The following is a 19,421-nucleotide window of genomic DNA, read 5'->3' as shown; positions in this document are numbered from 1 at the left end:
TCATCATACCATGGACTCTGAATTAGTGATAACGGGAACTGCAGATGCTGGAGAATTCAAGATAACAAGGTGTGAAGCTGGACGAACACAGCAGGCCAAGCAGCATCAGAGGAGCACAAAAGCTGACGTTTTGGGCCTAGACCCTTCATCAGACAGGGTGAAGGGTCTAGGCCCGAAACTTCAGCTTTTATGCTCCTGAGATGCTGCTTGGCCTGCTGTGCTCATCCAGCTCCACACCTTGTTACCATGGACTCTGAATTGCTGCATTTCCTGCATTACAACAGTAGCTGCAATTCAAAGAACTTCATCTGCTAGGAAAACTTGGGTGTCCGGAGCATGCTATACAAATGCAAGGCTTATTTCTAAGAAAAGAAACAAACAACATGCAGAGTCAAAATGCAGTCCAAAATTGGCAATGTGACTTAGTTCTGTTATTTAAATTGGGTAGAAACATGAAACAGTATTGAGAAATGTAGAGCGAATGAAAATAAATGTCAGATACACAATGAATTGAATTCGGATGTACTTAGAAATGGCCTGGGGCTAGTAAGAGACTTGTCACTTTCAATATCTAAGCAAATGTGAAGCAAATAAAAGGAGAAGACAGAATGCTCAGATAAATACAATCAGAACAAGAGAAAGTACAAAAGATGAAGACTACGTTAAGGTTTTACAATGTACACGTCAGACCTCCAGAACCATTTGCTCTTAGTGCTTGCCACAGAGAATGCAAATCCATTAATGATGAGTTAGGGTAGATACACACAAGTAAAGGCTCTGCCTATTATGGAGAAAATATTAGAAAAGCAAAAATTAAGTTAAATTGGTTGAACGTCAGTTAAATCAAATTGGATGAAGGTACCCCCAGGAAGGTAAATTTAACTGGAAAACTTGTTTTTACTGGAGGATAATAAAAATGCAGTCACTCTCCAGGCTTCAGGAAGATTAAGAGGATGGGCCGTTGGGGGATGGGGGGTGTGGGAGAGCGAGCTGGGGGGAGGGGGGGGGAGGGGGAGGAAGGGGAGGGTGTTGGAACAGTACTTGAGAATGTACTAATATGAATAGACAACAATATACAGGTTCCTTAATCAAGAGCCAGCTCCTACCCACAGTTATTGTATACAAAATGCCCAGGCTTTTGGCTGCCCTTCAAGCAGTTAGCAGCAGCCCCTTTGGGAATGTACCGAAGTGCATTCTGCGCATGTGCATTTCCTTTGGAATAACTAGAGGCACACAGTGATTTAGCGCACACAGCTCAATAGCCAGGTAATGTGGCTCTGATGATTAGTATGTGAAGACAAAACAATGCCCAGAACACACTTAATTCGTTCCATTCTGCTTTCAACACACACCCTCCCCTTCAACAAGGCTTCACACATGGGCTTGATCTGATGGGCACTTCATGCAAGGAAGCACTCCCTCAGTGTCAGATGACCTTGGATTATATGGTCACATCCTCAGGTGGGGTTTGAGCCGACAATCTCAAAGCAGGAGCGATGTCAACAGATGAGATGTCAATATTGTTTTAAAAAATGTATTCACGGGATGTCATTAGTTCAGTCAGGTCATCCTTCATTTCCCAGAACTAAACGCATTGCTGTGGGTCTGCAGTCATGTAGAATCACAGAATACCCAATGTTGAAGCAGGCCATTCGGCCCACCAAGACCACAGTGACACCTCCGAAAAGCATTGCACACAGACCCATGCCCCATCCTATTTCTGTAGCCCTGCATGGGTAATTTACCATGGCCAATCCACTTAAGCTTGTACATCTTTGGACTGTGGGAGCAAACTGAAGCACCCAGAGGAAGCCCACACAGACAATGGAGAGAATGTACAAAGACCACACAAAACAGTTGTTGGAGGGAATCGAATCCAGCTCCCTGGCACCGTGATGCAGTAGGGCTAACCACTGAACCATTCTCACGTATGCCAGACCAGGTAAGTATGGCACATGTCTGTCCCTAAAGGATGTTAATGGTTTGCTTCCCTAAAAAAAAGAGAAGACTCTACGATCGCTACACAGTCACCATCAGGCTGGTTTTTAATTCCAGATTTCTAATGAATTTCACCATCTACCAGTGAGATTTATACCAAGTCTGGTTTCTGGGTAACTAATCCTGTGACATTACCACTATGCCATCACCTTCTCCATGGTGTGATGCATAAAACAATAACCAAGCCAGCGATTTCACATCTGAACCAAAAATAACACAAACACAGATTGTGAGAAGCTCCAAATTATAATTTAAAAAAAACCACCACACAATCTCAGTTCCATCAAGCTTTTCTTGATACTTTTTACAGGTCTGTACAACCAAGTAGCAAATAGTTCATTGATCACAATATCATTCCATTCAAGTAATCTAGCAAAACTATTCTGTACAATGACAATTAATTTTGTTTCTTAAATATCAAATTAACCAGACATGACTTAAATCGAGTGACAATCACTTACCTATCAGACACCATAATTTTTGGAAAAGTTCCCTTTATGTACTCCATTGAGATCTTACAAAATATTAATACAGTGACTTATATACACATCTGCACAGCTAGCAAATGATTGAATTACAATGCAGTGCAAAATGAGTTTAGAAAAGGGCCTTGGGCTGCAGACTAATAGCTCTCTATCCATTGTGCATGTCCTTTCTCCACCAGAATTCGGTTTAAAAACAGGACCTTGGAAAGAGAAAAAAAACATGATTTTAGCACTTGCAACAGGAGACAGGCTCGCAAACATTTCCTTGTTCAACTGAAATAGTCTGATCCAATTTGACACACAGAGCCCTCACTGTGCTGTGGCTTAGGTGGCAGTATACTTACCTCTGAATTAGGATTTGGGTCATCACCCACGAGTGTCTGAGCATTAAAAAAAAATCAAGCCTGACACCCCAGTGCAGTACTTGAAGGAGCTCTGTGCTGCGTGGGTGTGTGCTTTAGATGAGAGGGTGCAAGGATTTAGAGTGGTGTCCCTTTTGCCTGGATGGATGATGCAAAAGATACCAAGGCATTTCTTGGATGATTTGGGGACACTTCCCCAGTGCCCTGACTGATATTTATCCCTTGTTTGATATTTTAAACACATCACCTGCTATTTATGGAAACACACAGTCAACATAAATTGGCTGTGGCTTTTCCAACATTGCAGCAATGTACTTCACTGATCGAAAACGTGCCCACTGGTTGTGTAAAGCGCTATACGAATGCAAGTTTCTGGATAATTTGTGGGAGTGATTCAAACTGACTTGCAAACCAATTTCAACAGCAAAACAGTTCTGATCATTAAATAGTACATTCTAAGAATTCAGAGACGTTATTAAACAAAGGTCTGTATCGGACAAAGGAATCCTCTGATATCATGCACAAAACCTCAGCTTCAAACGGGCAAAGGATTTACAGTAAGACAACTAACTGAATTGGTAATTCCTTCCTGTGACCATCTGCAGTGGCTCCTTGGCAATTTGTCAACAGGTTTATTAACGCTTCAAACAGAATTGCTGAGCAAGAAATGCTTTGCATGCCCCAGTGAGATGAAACAGAAAAATAAAACTGCTTTTGTGTGACTATCAAGTGGGTAGCGTCTGCCTGATACACCCATCTTGACAGAAAAAGGTGGTTAACTGAAAGGATAAATACCTTCCCAAGTATGGAATGCATGGTCTGATCAAGATTATTCTGAAAAATAGACTTTATGTTTTAATTAAAACTAGAAAGTGACATTTTTAAAAAAAAGCAGTTATTAATTTTGAGTATTTACTTCATGCTTTGATGAGATGTAGGGGGTCACTGACCACACACTGGTTGCTCATCCCCAATAGTCCTTCAATTTAAATCACTTTCCAGGCCATTGCTGACAAGAGCAAAGAGCCACAGCTTGACCAGCAAGGACAGCAGGTTATTTTTTCTGAAGGATATTCATGATAAAGACGGACCATGATGACAACTGAAGGCAGTTTCACATTCACCATCATCCAGACTAGCTACAATCCCCAAGTCATTAATAAACTGAATTTAAGTTACATCAGCTGGTGGGTCTTGAACTTGTGTCTTCAGGACTATTACCACAATGAAGGAAAAACAGCAAGGCAGGTACATAAGATGCAGGAAGGAGATATTCCAGCTAAGGTTTTTCATGATGCTGTACTTAATGGTGTGTTGCTGAACAAAGAGACCTTGGGCTGCAGCTCCATAGTCCCTTCAAAGTGGAGTCACAGGCAGAGTAGTGAAGGCAGCATTTGGTAGACTCACCTTTATTAGTTAGTGCATAAGTTTAGGAGTTGGGAGGTCACGTTCAGGCTGTATAGGACATCGGTTAGGCCACTAATGGAATACTGTGTTCAATTTTGGTCTCCCTGCTATAGGAAAGACTTGGTTAAGGGCTCAGAAAAGATTTACAAGCATGTTACCAGGTTTGGGCTACACAGGGGGAGACTGAATAGCTGCGAATATTTTCCCTGGAGTGTCAGAGGTGGACGGGTAACTTAATAGAGGTTTATAAAATCATGAGGGGCACAGACAGGGTGAATAGTCAAGGTCTTTTACTCCAGGGTGGGGGAGCCCAAACCTAGAGGGCATAGGTTTAAGGTGAGGGGGAAACGTTTTCACAGAGGGTGGTGCGCATATGGAATGAGCTGGTATAATTACAACATCTGAAAGGCAATTTAGAAGGGTACATGACTAGGAAGGGTTTAAGAGGGATGTGCGCCAAATGCTGGCATGTGGGACTAGATTAATTTAGGATGTCTTGCCAGCATGGACAAGTTGGGCTGAAGGGTTTGTTTCCATACCGTACAACTCTATGATTGAAGTCTTATGTAAAATAGTCTAAGGCACAGTGTTCAAGTTGTAAATTTCAACCTAGTCTGTTCCTCTTAAACCTTAGTAATCTTAAACAAATCCCACTCCATCAGGTTATGGCCTTTTTCCAACAAACAGAGAAAGCAAATCCATTTATAAACTTGTTTAGCCTGGTCGAGTACAGATTAATTTGAAAAGTCTCGTCTACAAAAGGCTAGTTGCAAGGTTCTTCAACTTACCTCATCTCCAATTATACTCCACAGGTTTATTAGAGGCACACCACTGTTGTCATAACCAGTCACCTGAAACAGGTTAAAGCTAGGATCAGGACAACATTGCAAACAAGATGCATTTTAACACGAAAGATGTAGTTTAATCAAAAATAAATTTCTGCACATTACTCCTCTTAAAGTTACAAGAGAGCAGCTCATGTCAGGCACACAGTTTGAGAGATAACACCACAGACGTTAGCACAGAGACAAGTAGTTAAGAATAACAGGGTTACTTTCCTGGAGGTGGGGGTAGAGTGGAGGGTACTACATTGCATTCTATCAATTTAAACATGCATGTGCCTCTGACTTCAGCACATAGCCAAGAAACTTGGCCAGCCCCAGTGCTCCCATCAACCTTGTACAAGAAATAGCAGCCATTCAAATCCATCTCCATCTTTCAAAAAGGTCATGCCTGATCTAACTGAGGTCTTAACTGGACCTTCCTGCCTAACGGCAATAACCCTTTGATACATGAGTCAATCTAAAAACTAACCAACTCAGCCTCGAATATAGTTCATGATCCAGCCCTCCCTGGTCTTTTGGGGGAAAGAAAATTCCCAAGACAAACCATCCTCAGAAGAAATTCCTCTTCCTCTCTATATCATAAATGGGAAAGCCCTTCTTTTTAAATCTTTACTCCCTCTTCCTACACTACCCACTGGAAGATATAAACATCTCATCACCTACATTACTGAAGCCTCTGCGAATCTTAAGTGCTTCGATAAAATATCCAGGCAGAATTGGAAGATAAATACCTCTTACTGGCAATAGTCAAAGGGCTACAGTACACAGCCCTTCAGCCCATTGCATCCACTCCAGTCAAAACCCACCCATTTTAATTCAATTTGCAGCACTTGGCCCATACCCTTGTGCACTTGCAATGCCAAGCCATACATCTAAATACTAAACCGCCTCTATCACCCTTAGAAGCAGTGAGTGCCAGATTCCCACCAGCCTCTGGGTGAGAGTTATCCTCACATCCTCTCGAAATCTCCTACCTCTTACCTTAAATCTACACCCTCTGGTGATTGATCCCTCTAACAAGAGGAAAGAGGATTCCTGTCTACCCCGTCTCTGCGACCACGCACCACCCCACCCCACCCTAAATAATTTTATCCATCTCAATCACTTCCTCCTACAGTCTCCTGTTTCAAGAAAAGCAACCCCAGTCTGTCCAATCTCTGTTCATCAACTCTCCAGCCCAGGCAATATCCTAGCAAATCTCCTCTGCACCCTCTCCTCTGCCATTGCATCCTTTATACAAAGGAGATTCCATAACTGCACACAAAACTGTAACTGTGGCCTAACCAATATTTTATACAGTTCCAGCATAATCTCCCTGCTCATAAACGCCACACAAATAAATGCAAGTATCCCATTTGACTTAACCACTTCATCCACCTGTCCTTGTATCTTAGGGGATCAATGTACATAAAAACCAAGGCCTCTGATCCTCAGTGCTTCCTAGTGTCTAGCTGGTTGTCATCACGCGTGCCCTTGGTATGATGGTTGCACAATGGTCAATCTTGCTCATAAACTACCCTTCATACTTGGGCAGTAATTGCAAAGATGCTATTTGGATATTGGGATACTAGAGGTAAGTCGAACAATACACTTCCTTGTACCTATAAAATAGGATCAGGATTGTTGGAGCAAAAGCTGTAGGCCATTCACTCTTCTGTTATGATCAATTCATGTTTGATCCGTGCGTCAACACCATCCAGACTTGGCTCCACATTCCTCAAAAACTGCTAAACAACAATTAAAAACCATAAGACCCAGTTTTTAAATTTAATAATCTTCAAGCACGAGAATCTAAACTGCAGTCACAATCCTTCCTACTTTCTCTACTCATTAACATTTAATACAATCGATCTTGGATTTTAGTTTAGTTTCAAATTCAACGGCTCAACTCGTTTCCCCACATTTCCAACGTGTTGCTTTGTTGGAGACATGCTCCCTGTCAGAACCTTAAAATTAGAGCTCAGCTGTTCAGAGGTTGTGATGTCTCTCTTCCAGACTCCACAAAAGAGTTTCCCTCCATCTAGCTCACCAAATGCATCAAATAACCAGAGCAAAAACACATCAAATGATTTTATTCCCACTCAGCTCTGAGACATAGTGAGACACATGGTGGTTGTCCCAAGGTCACTAACCAAAACCAATTAACTCAGCAACAGTACAGAAAATTAAGGAGGACATTTCCTGCTTTATGTGTTTATTATACACCAACTGAGCTGCCAGGGCTGGATAACGAAGTAAAGATGCATCCAGCAGGTGGTTACCTACTGGATGAAATGTGGTTGGATCATTCAAATTCCCTAATGTTTACCTTTATCCTTACGGTACCCAAGGAGGGAGACTCCCAATGAAAATTTTGAGCTGCATCCGAACACAGGAAAGGGATAGAGTGGCTAGTGTCTTGGTGCAATGATAACACGGAGGAAGAAAGGAGAAAGACACACACCCCCCCCCCCACCTACATCAGTGGTGCTGAGATGGAGAGGGTTGAGAGCGTGAGGTTCCTGGGAGAGATGATCACCAACAATCTGTCCTGGTCCTCCCGCTCTAATGCGATGGTCAAGGTGGCACAACACCTCTTCTTCCTCAGAAGGCTTAGTGTATTTGGCATGTCCATAAAGGATCCTCACCAACTTTTACAGATGCACAATAGAAAGCATCTTATCTGGTTGCATAATGGTCCGGTACAGCAAATGCTCTCCCCAGGACTGGAAGAAACTGCACATAGTTGCATACACAACCCAGACCATCACAAAAGCCAGTCTCCCATCCACGGACTCCATTTACACTCCTCCTTGCAGCGGAAAGGCTGCCAAAGATCCCACCCACACCAGTAGTACTCTTCTACAACCTCTTCCAGCAGGCAGAAGATGCGGAAGCTCGAACACACGCACCAACAGGTTCAAGAACAGCTTCTTCCCCGGTGTTAGACGGCTGAGTGGATATCTCAAATTTCCAGGTTTGTGCACCTCCCCTGTGCAGCTGTAACCCTATGTGCCTCGCTCTGTTTAAACAGCTAACGACTTGTATATCCTTGCACAGGTATTTTTGATAACACAATAGTTGAGTTCTTGTGTGACCTCATGCTACAGAAAATGACATTAAAGGCAGATCATTGTAGAAAATCACAACTGACAAGTAGCAAGTTTGTGTTATCCGAACAGTGCCACTACTCAATCACGTTACAGCCAATTCGTGTTAACGGAACATGTGTTATAGCAGAAATACCCGTATGTTATGATCTGTCTGCACTGCTCACAAACAAAATTCTTCACTGTACTCAGGGATATGTGACTTCAAAAAAAAAAATCAAAATCAGCTACATTCAACTAAGCCTTAAGCGTTGTCAAACATTCATCTTACAAAATAAGCACAAGGAAAGAATGAAGTAGCTAGGACGAGCTACAAAAAGAGATGAGATGAAATATAAGCTGCACGATCTGGAACAGAGTGATGGAACACATGATGATAAAAGGTTCAATGAGTCAGTAGGAAGCTCACTCAATAGCATCGTGTAATATAATCTGATTAACTCAGACCTAGTTGGCGACTGGAATGGTCAGTCAACTGGGAAGCATTTCACCTGATGTCAAGGTGAAACACATCGCAATGAGGAGCCTACCATTATCGCACAAGGGAGCAGATACGTCGTCCACTTCTTACAGACAAACCCACAGGTATCAGGTCATTGACGTAACAGTTAGCGACTACCACTTTCCCAGTAAATCTTACCTGGGCAAGCAGAGCAGCACCACGGGTCATTTCATCCATTGCTGTGTTTGCCTCTTCAGAGAAATGGTCCGCACCTGTCAATCACAGAAAGAAATAGGTTACCCAGAGCACATTTGTTACCTAATGTAGTCTGAAGGAACTGCTGAGACCGAATGAAATGGGGGAAACTATTGATGGATATATTAACCAAGTTAATTGGGTTTGAGTTGGTTGCATCAATACAGGGATCTAGTAATTAGCAGGTGGGAGTTTTTTGGTGTGCGGTTAATTGAAATGAAGCTCTCACAAAATTGCTGACGTAGATTCTGTATAAACACAGTTATCTCTTGGAAGACATCACAGCTTTATATCAGAAAGATTCAGAGTTTAAGAATGACCATACAGTACCATTTGGAAGGCAAGTCAAGAAGTCACCAACCTGGGGGAGGCATTATGTTGTCTAGCAGGACCTCAGTGCCTTGGAAAGGTAGTGATACAAAATCAGACCTATTGGTAGAGATGCACAAAATGTTCAGACATTAGGAAAGATCGGGAACCCCTATCCCTCAAGCAGTTGGAATGTAAAAAGCTTACACACACCAAGGAATGGGTTGGTGCAATCCCCGTTCAAAAGTGGAGTTGTGCTTTCTGATCAGCTTGCTACTGTTCTAGCTGTGCATCCACAGAAGACAATTTCCCCAACATTTCTTACAGCTGAGTTCTAAGGGGACAACTCTGTCAAATTCACAACTCTCTGACCCTGCCTACTCCGCCAACATTCAGAGGCAACACCCAAATGATCCCTTTTTTAATCTTGAGATTCCCGCAGTCCAGATAAGGGCATTGCCAAGCTCTACTCTTGAACATTCTCGGGCACAACTTCAGTCTGCAACTAACCTGAAAAAAACTCAGACACTTGGAAATCATTTTCGGGCCCCTCGAATGCCCATGTTCCATTTGCATCAATGAACGCAATCACTCCCTGGACTCCACCTTTTATATGCTTGCTCACCAGCAGCACAGGAATCTTTTAAAATCACTATTCTCTTATTCCCTACATGCTGAAGTGGCCGAACGTGATCACAAAGGGTACTTTGTGACAGCTGCTCATTACGCCGCACAAGCACACTTGCTCCGCAACAATCATTCCTTTGTCCAATTCTTGCTGAGCATGAGCCTGCCCACCTGAGAGCAAAGATGTTATCCCCACTGATTTGACTTGACCTTCCTGTTTGTCCAAGCCATTCAACTTTATATCCTAGATCAGCTGCACTGGAGACTGGGCAGAACACAAATGTTAGCTTTACCAGTGATAATGGGAACTGCAGATGCTGGAGAATCCAAAATAATAAAATGAGGCTGGATGAACACAGCAGGCCCAGCAGCATCTCAGGAGCACAAAAGCTGACGTTTCGGGCCTAGACCCTTCATCAGAGAGGGGGATGGGGTGAGGGTTCTGGAATAAACAGGGAGAGAGGGGGAGGCGGACCGAAGATGAAGAGAAAAGAAGATAGGTGGAGAGGAGAGGTCAGTCCAGGGAAGACGGACAGGTCAAGGAGGTGGGATGAGGTTAGTAGGCAGGAGATGGAGGTGCGGCTTGGGGTGGGAGGAAGGGATGGGTGACAGGAAGAACAGGTTAGGGAGGCAGAGACAGGCTGCACTGGTTTTGGGATGCAGTGGGGGAAGGGGAGATTTTGAAGCTGGTGAAGTCCACATTGATACCATTGGGCTGCAGGGTTCCCAAGCAGAATATGAGTTGCTGTTCCTGCAACCTTTGGGTGGCATCATTGTGGCACTGCAGGAGACCCATGATGGGCATGTCATCGAAAGAATGGGAGGGGGAGTGGAAATCGTTCGCGACTGGAGGTGCAGTTGTTTATTGCGAACCGAGCGGAGGTGTTCTGCAAAGCGGTCCCCAAGCCTCTACTTGGTTTCCCCAATGTAGAGGTAGCCACACTAGGTAAAATGGATGCAGTATACCACATTGGCAGATGTACAGGTGAACCTCTGCTTTATATAGAAAGTCATTTCGGGGCCTGGGATAGGGGTGAGGGAGGTGGTGTGGGGGCAAGTGTAGCATTTCCTGCGGTTGCAGGGGAAGGTGCCGGGTGTGGTGGGGTTGGAGGACAGTGTGGAGTGAACAAGGGAGTCGCGGAGAGTGTGGTCTCTCCGGAAAGCAGACAAGGGTGGGGATGGAAAAATGTCTTGGGTGGTGGAGTCGGATTGTAGATGGCAGAAGTGTCGGAGGATGATGCGTTGTATCCGGAGGTTGGTGGGGTGGTGTGTGAGAAAGAGGGGGATCCTATTTGGGCGGTTGTGGCGGGGGCAGGGTGTGAGAGATGTGGGGCGGGAAATTCGGGAGATGCGGTCAAGGGCATTCTCGACCACTGTGGGGGGGGGGGAAGTTGCAGTCATTGAAGAACTTGGACATCTGGGATGTGCGGGAGTGGAATGCCTCATCGTGGGAGCAGATGCGGCGGAGGCGGAGGAATTGGGAATAGGGGATGGAATTTTTGCAGGAGGGCGGGTGGGAGGTGGTGTATTCTAGGTAGCTGTGGGAGTCAGTGGGCTTGAAATGGACATCAGTTACAAGTTGGTTGCCTGAGATGGAGACTGAGAGGTCCAGGAAGGTGAGGGATGTGCTGGAGATGGCCCAGGTGAACTGAAGGTTGGGGTGGAAGGTGTTGAAGTGGATGAGGGAGGGGTCCTTGAGGATAACTGCAGCCAATTCAGGAATAGAACTGAAACTGCTAGAGTCACTGAGCTAACCAACAATCCTCCCTCAATTAACTGGAAGAAAGATCTGAAGGAACACTGCCCATATCGTGCACAAAATTGGTGCGAGCTTCAAATTAAAGCAAGTATCCTCAGCTCAAAACATTTCCCCCATTAACACCAAAACTCCATAACTCGCTTAAAGAGAAAGTTAGGCTAACAGAAGACCAAGTACCCCCTCACCGCACAACACCTCAACCAATGCCAAATTTAGGACCATCGCATCAGAATAGTGTTGTTGATCTCAAACAATTCATTCCAACCCTTGTGCATTAAGAGACTCCAACTTTTCTACATTAGGTTACCTCCAGTTCAACGACATGCAAAACAGAGGGGGACCAGATACATCACCTGATTTGCCTCAATGCTTCTATTTTAACGCGTTCATAGCCTCCATAGTCAACATATCGGATTTCAACTTCATTTGTCTCTTCAAAATAGGCAACAACCTGCGCTCGCCACCAGGCACCATCAACTGCAGGAGCTGCACAGATTATTCCAACTGTAGGAGGGAAAAAGACACATGACTAATTCTTTTTGCATCCCATAACCAATATTACTACTTCAGTTTGGAAGCGGGGAACAGGCGATGCCAAACCTGTACAGGCAACTTTGGAAACCTCAGCTGCAGTGCGACATACAAATGGGGGCAGCACGTAACAGGAAGGACGTGAACGCACTGGACAGATGGTGCAGAAGCAGTTACCAAGAATGCCTCCAGGAATGGTGCAGTTGAGTGAGGAGGGTAGATTGAAGGCGCTGGGACTGTTCTCCCTTGGCAGGGGGCAGTGGACAGGAAGTGCGATAGAGGTCAAAAATCATGAGCAGACAGGATAAAGAGAACTCCCCCCAACCTCAAAAGGAAGAAAGAAAAAAGGGTAGAGATTGTAAAATGATTTGCAAGGAGGAGGAGTGGGGGGGGGGGAAAAAAATACAGTGAGAAACTAGGGGCTGGAATGCACTGCTCAGAAAATGAGGCGGCAGGCTCAACTGAGGCATGAGTGTGATGGACAATTATATGGGTAAAAATAATGTACACAGAAATTAGGGAAAGATGGATACTCTTATGATGCTCATTTAAAGAGCTGGTGTAGGCACAACAGGCTGAACAGCCTCTGCCTATGTTATAAGACCTCTGTGGTTTTGTGATGTTATTAGATTAAAACTCAAAGGCTATAAGTTCAAATTCTTTGAAAAAGTTGCAAGATCCTACTCAATAAACCAGTCAGTCATTCCTAAGCCAACTCCAGCATGTAGTTTGTCAAAACCCGTTGATAATGGATTATCCTCAGCTGTAGGAACAAAAGAGAAGCCATTTGGCCCAGATGGCCCATCACATTAGCCTTGCTCCACTCCAATTGGCCAAAACATGCGAAGGAAGCAGACCTCTACTTGACATGGACTACTTGCCATTAGCTCCTACTTAAGGGACAGCCCCAAGCCCCTCAGAATTGGATGAAGACTCCTGTAAACTTGGTAACTTATCTAGAGAACAGAGATAGGAATCACTTCAGCTCAATAGCACAGAGCGGGGGTGGAATTGGTTCAGGGAGGCAAGGAAGTCAAGTTAAAAGAAACAATCTTAACTCTGCAAGTTATTCAATCTTGCCTTGAAGGGAAGACCAGTTTGATTCAGAAAACTGTTTTCTCAGATGAGAGGAAGTCTGGAGGATTGATAGAACAAAGTCGCAACTCCCCTCAGTACAAGGGGATGAGATGGTCTAGTGCAGTTGTAACACAATTCTTAAAGGGGCAGACACTGAGCAAAACTAAGAACCCAAATTTCTTGTCTTCTGTCTTCCTGGTGATATCAGCCAACATTGTGGCCCACTCCTAATTGCCCTTGAATGGAGGAGTATCTTGTTTGGCCATTTTAGAGGGCAGTTAAGTATCAAACTCATTGCTGGCAATCTGAATTCACATCAGATCAGAGGTGGTGTCACAACTGCCTCTCTAAAGGGGCATTTACAGTGATAATATTTTGTGTTCCCATCACTGAGATTGGCTTTAAAATCTGGATTTATTCCCGAATTTAAATTCTAATCTCTAGTTGTCACATTGGATTTCAGCCTAGACCCATTCTGACTGAAAGTCACCTGACTTGAAACATCAACCATTTCCCTCACCACAAACGCTGCCAGACCAGCTGAGTTTCTCCGTCAATTTCTGTTTTTGTTTGTGATGTCCAGCGTCCGCAGTTTTATTAACAGTGTGACAGAACTGGCTTCAGAAGAAAAGTTAGATGCAGGCCTTAGAAGAAAGGCATAAAATTAATCCAGTACTGTGTTTGCTGGAACACATGCTTGCATACTCAGAAAAATGCCCCGTTTTGAAGGCAGCTAGTTCTCTCCACTGTTAACCCGACAACAGATTAATTCATTCGTCAAAGACTAGAAACACTTAACTTCTAATGGAGGTGTTAGTGTTGGGATTCCTGGCTGAGAGTAAAGGAGGAACATTTGTTGATCCATGCTGCGTAGTACATGACATGTAGGGTGGGTGTGTTGCTGTACAAACATGTGCCCGGCATTGACAATATTCACCACCAGCACTTCCACTGTTACGCCATCAGGAAGCATGAGCTGTGAACAAGATAAATAATTTCAAATTAGGTGCACAGGAGGACAAGGTTTTCTTCAACTTCTTGACTGGCTGGGGCATAAAGGGCTACCAGGAAAGGGGATGAGGCTTGTCAGATCAGTCACAATCCTAATGAATTGCAGGCCAGGCTCGAGGGCCCAAATGACCTATTTCTGTTCCTATGGTTTGTTGAGTTAACACTGCCCTATGTAGGGAGCTTGCCCATAGCAAACAGTTCACAGGATTTGCTACAACAGGGCTCCATCTGGTCTGTTGACTTGATTATCCATTATTGCAGGATTAAATCTTTTGCGATCAGATTTTCTCCCCTCCCACTGGATACCGATAACCAGCCAAGACAGGTCTTAGATAAAAACATAAATCTGCAAAAGGACAGGGTGAGAAACCCGTGCAAATCACAGTAAAAACAGACAGGGTCCGAGCTGAATTGTAAGACAACCAGTGACTGGTGCTCCAAATCAAACATTTAGCTTACCCAGGAGGTGATCGGTAATGAGGGTAGTGTCAAAGGTGGTGGTGGAACATATAGATTCCTGAGATCCAGCTCCTTAAACTTCTTTCCAATCAAGTTAAGTGCTTTGTCTACCTGCTGCTGATTACCTGTTTCCAAACAGAAAGAAAGCCAGATGAATTTAAACCCTGACTTTAACTGTGTTGTCAGGATATCACAAAGTGCCTTACAATCCATTCATTTTTATGCCCAGACAGAGGCAGAAGTGCAGCCGGCCAACAAATGACAAAATCTTCCAAGCAAAAAAAAAAGCCAGAAAGTTGGGCTTGGGCGGAGGCAGTGAAATACTAACAGGGACTGGAACAACTCCCCAACACCACCCCGAACTGGTTTGTGACATCTCCGACACAGAAGGACAAAATCGGTCTCACGCTGAAATCTCATCTGAAGGACAGCACCTCTGGCAATGCAGCACTTTTGCATGCAGCCTCAAAACATCAGCTTAGATCAAGAGCCCCATTCTACTTCGGGGCTTCAAACATTCGGCAAAGTTTACCCAGTGATAAAAATATTCGAGTCCAAACCCTCAGCGGAAAAAGTTAAAGGTAAACCTTCCAAGCTCCTACTGGCAACTGTGACTGTGTGGACATTCAGCGGTGACGTGTTCTGACAGGATTTACTTGGTCATACCAACATCAGCAGAACTTAAGTGTTGGGCCTTAGATCTCAGCCAGTAGTTTTGTGCTTCATACAGCGAACAGCCAATGGGGAACTTCAAACCAGCATCTACAGGAAAACAACACATACGGACCAAATACTGAACTACAGGAGCAACCATCCCAACACCCACAAACGAAGCTGCATTAGAACATTATTCCAACGAGCCACCACACACTGCAGCACAGAGGAAAATCACCTATACAGCGTATTCAAAAAGAATGGGTACCCTATGAACACAGTCTGCCGATTCCTCAGCAATAAACCCAAACAAACAGACAAAACGGGCTCAGAAACCATAACCACTCTCCCCTACATCAAAGACATTTCCGAAATGACTGCCAGACTACTCGGACCCCTTGGCCTCAGGGTAGCCCACAAACCCACCAACACACTAAAACAACAGCTAATGAACTTAAAAGACCCTATACAGACAACAAATAAAATGAACGTCATCTACAAAACACCTTGCAAGAACTGTGACAAACACTACATTGGACAAACTGGCAGAAAGCTAGCCACCAGGATACGTGAACATCAACTAGCCACAAAACGACATGACCCACTATCACTCGTATCCTTACATACAGATAAGGAAGGACACCACTTTGATTGGGACAACACATCCATCCTAGGACAAACCAAACAGAGACACGCACAAGAATTCCTAGAAGCATGGCATCCCAACCGGAACTCCATCAACAAACACATTGGCTCCAAATCAATCTACCATCCTCTGAGAAAGAGAACGGGAAATGACATCACCAATGCAGGAAATGACATGACCAACCCAAGGAAACCTAACCAGATAAATAGAAAGCGGGACATAACACCAGCGCTTCGTCAGAGGCTCACTGATTATGTTACCTAGAAGGTGACGAAACGTCTGAAAACGAACCTTCCAGCTCAGCGAGCAAACTCACATCCAGAGCTACAAATCTTCTCAAAACTCACTAGTTTTGTGCTTTGTTGAATTCAAAATGGTGCTCAGAACAGCTATGACAGCACCTGATTGTTTGAGTGTCTATTCAAGGGATCACATTGTAAATATTGCAAACTTCGACAAAAATCGCTGCAGCTCAGAACTCAAGTGACACGGAGAGATGATTTTCAACAGATGGCTGAAATTCGCACGTCTTATTTCTTAATCCAGCTCATACACTGATCAATTAAAACAAAACATTTCGCATTTCAATCCCAGGATACCATTAAATACTTAAGGATTTAAAGAATTAGAGTCCGAAAATACAAAAGTATGACATAAGGGAAATGTGCCTTTTCAGGGAGTTGTCAAACTGCAAGAAACAATCCAACGTGAGAGATTTTCTTACAAAGAAATAAGTTGGGCAGGTCGATGGGAAAGTCAAGCACATGAGGTGTATTTGGAAATCAAAATGAAAATATTCACAAGCTATTTGATCTCCTGGAAGAAACACCATGACCAAAAAACAAGTTACCAAATCTACTCCTGACTGGACTCACCTTCTATATGACAGATCTGGAAATCTTGTGTGTAAGGCAGTGTGGAGATGTAAATCTTGGCACCAGAGGATTGCTTCAAGAAACTCACAAATCTTCCCTGTTTACCAATTAACCGTCCAACCAGATGCTGCGAGCAGAAACACGGTAAATTAGAAACTACAGAAAGATCACATTGTCCTGGCGCAACACTACAGAAACATACCCAATTCCTCAAAGCTTGCAATTTGTCACATTTGGGAATTGGGTTTTCCTCTCGTTCTCACTGCAAGCATCCTTGCACCAGAGTCACAGAGACTGCAACAAGGTCTCCCCTCACTCCTTAATTATGGCCTAACAGAATCCAGCCACCTACTGTGCAACTGCATATGTCTGCACAGAATTCCACTTCAGCTAGGGACACAACACCTACACAAAGAGAGTGACTAGCAAATGGCAGATAAACTTTTCCTGCACATTCACCCTCCAATGAGGAAATTGCTGCAACTAAAGCCAAACCCACCTCTTTGAAACTCCTGTCCCCCCGTCATGCTAGGTTAGCTAAAACTTGCTGTTATAAAGTACCACCTTCTGTACCCCACGATTCAGGAAGTTACTTGTAATGGCAACCACTTGCCACAAGGTGACCTCAGTGTCCTGTCAAAGTGCTATCAAGCAGGGCTCGCATCTAGTATCACGAGACTCAAAGGTCACAAAACCTATCAAACTCCACAAACTTAACCGAGGAGTTACTTCATAAAAAGACAGCAGTCGATAGAATTGCACATGTTGTCAATCTGGTTAAATATTTGGTTACAGTCCAATACCTTCAGTAGATGAGGGTTAAAGGGTTTCAGTAGATGAGGGTTAGAGGGTTTGGGATACGGGAAGAGGCTGAATAGGCCAGGTGTAACGTTATAGAGGTTTATACGGTCATCGGGCGCACAGATAGGGTAATTAAGCAAGATCTCTTTCCCAGAGTAGGGGAGTTCAAAGCTAAAAAGGCATAGGTTAAGGTGAGAGGGGCAAGATTTAAAAGGGACCTAAAAGGGGCAACTTTTACACACAGTGTGAGATGTGTGCATGGCAATGTGGTGCCAGAGGAAATGGTGCAATTAGAACAACTGAAAGCCATCTGCATGTGTACATGAATAGGAAGGGTTCAGAGGGGGATGAACCAAATGTTGGTAAATGGGACTCGATTTATTTAGGATATCTGGTCAGCATGGATGAGTTCGACCAAAGGGTTTGTTTCCATGCTGTGCATCTTTATGACCCTAAGGCTAAAGCACCAATTCTTCCTGCTGTGTCCTTCTCAACCTTCAAACAAGATTAGATAGTCCTGCTTGAGCAGAACATGCAAACGACAACAGTTTCAAATCCCAGGAATCAGCCACAGCAGACATATTAATTTGGCATTTTTACCTTTGGCACCTGGACCTCCCAGATGGTGAGTTCAGCTTGGTCTTGTATTGCATTCAAAGTTGCTCCATCCTTGTTCAGGGTGTCTGGTCCACCTGCAGGACATCCACTGTCATTTGAATCCATACTGTTCACATCTGAACCTGGAAAATTCAAGAGCAAACTTGGCACCAGAAACAAACGAATGCTCAAAATTAAAATGTTGCAATGCTTTGAAATATTGTAGCAGTGAGTGTAGCAAAGCAAAGTATCTGACCGGGCACCTGGCCAGCCAGCTGAGGCAGGAGTTGTAAGGGGATTGACTCTCCCCTCCTCATTTCGAAGGTGGGAGTCAGGGTGCAGCTCCCAATCGCTGTCTCCAAGCCACCAGTTGGAAGATTATGCTCACAGATCACAGAATCATACAGTACAGAGAAGGCTCTTCAGCCCATTGAGTCTGTACCTAATCAACCCATCCTGGACACAGATGGCCATTGTAAAGGCCAGGTAGAGACATGTGTGACATGATGGCTCGAGAAGCCTGTTTTCACTCTGATCTGCATCCCATTAGAATGCACTTATCAAACCCAGGTCCCTGGTACTGACAGGCACTGTGTTGCCCAAACAGTGACGAAAGATCAAATCTTTCTTCATCCCACTCTAGCTCCACAAAGCTGTCACCGGCTTGTGTCGGTGAATCACCTCCAGTTGAGGGAGAAAATAGGAGTCCCATTTGCACAGCAAGTCAGGAAGACCATTCGAATCACACTGTCAATAACTCAGCAAAATGTGAATACTCAATCCCAGAGGGATGTTTTGCGAGCACGACTTTACTGAGACACTCAGGACAAGACCCCAGTGCTGAAGCCTTAATCTTCATCCTGCAGATTTCACATGAAGGATTGCTTTAGTCTCACTGGGTTCTGAAAGCTGCACATGAGCCAGCATAATCTGGCCTGGCTCAGAGCTGGACACAGCTGTTCTGCTTTGTATCAGCTCATTAAATGGGGTCGAAATGTTACCTCATTTTTAATTCAGAGCCCAGGGGCACTTATCCACATCCAACTGGGTGGCTCAGTGTGTAGCACTGCTGCCTCAAAGCACGAGGGACCCAGGATTTCATTCCACCCTCTGGTGACTGTGTGCGGAGTCTGCACATCCTCACAGTGTCGGAGAGAGTTTCCTCGCTCAGCCCAAGGATGCACAGGTTAGG

The 19,421-nt window shown here is 44.3% G+C and overlaps 1 protein-coding gene across 2 annotated transcripts in view; it reads right to left on the bottom strand.

Moving 5' to 3' along the window:
- Positions 1 to 2,225: 2,225 nt before the first annotated feature.
- akap1b (A kinase (PRKA) anchor protein 1b) overlaps positions 2,226 to 19,421 on the bottom strand; it is a 61,202-nt gene continuing 44,006 nt past the window's right edge. For both annotated transcript variants that reach the window (XM_059655320.1, XM_059655321.1), the window contains exons 3-11: positions 18,233 to 18,372; positions 16,832 to 16,958; positions 14,657 to 14,781; positions 13,987 to 14,162; positions 11,932 to 12,084; positions 9,245 to 9,312; positions 8,827 to 8,900; positions 5,041 to 5,103; positions 2,226 to 2,683 (exon numbers count right to left, since the gene is read on the bottom strand). In XM_059655320.1, coding sequence (XP_059511303.1) covers positions 2,621 to 2,683; positions 5,041 to 5,103; positions 8,827 to 8,900; positions 9,245 to 9,312; positions 11,932 to 12,084; positions 13,987 to 14,162; positions 14,657 to 14,781; positions 16,832 to 16,958; positions 18,233 to 18,372 — 989 coding nt within the window. In that variant the 3' untranslated portion in view covers positions 2,226 to 2,620. The remainder of the gene's footprint in view (positions 2,684 to 5,040; positions 5,104 to 8,826; positions 8,901 to 9,244; positions 9,313 to 11,931; positions 12,085 to 13,986; positions 14,163 to 14,656; positions 14,782 to 16,831; positions 16,959 to 18,232; positions 18,373 to 19,421) is intronic.

The sequence above is a fragment of the Stegostoma tigrinum genome, chromosome 27, assembly GCF_030684315.1.
Source record: "Stegostoma tigrinum isolate sSteTig4 chromosome 27, sSteTig4.hap1, whole genome shotgun sequence".
In the NCBI taxonomy this organism is placed as follows: domain Eukaryota; kingdom Metazoa; phylum Chordata; class Chondrichthyes; order Orectolobiformes; family Stegostomatidae; genus Stegostoma; species Stegostoma tigrinum.
This window is presented reverse-complemented; position numbering and strand designations above follow the sequence as displayed.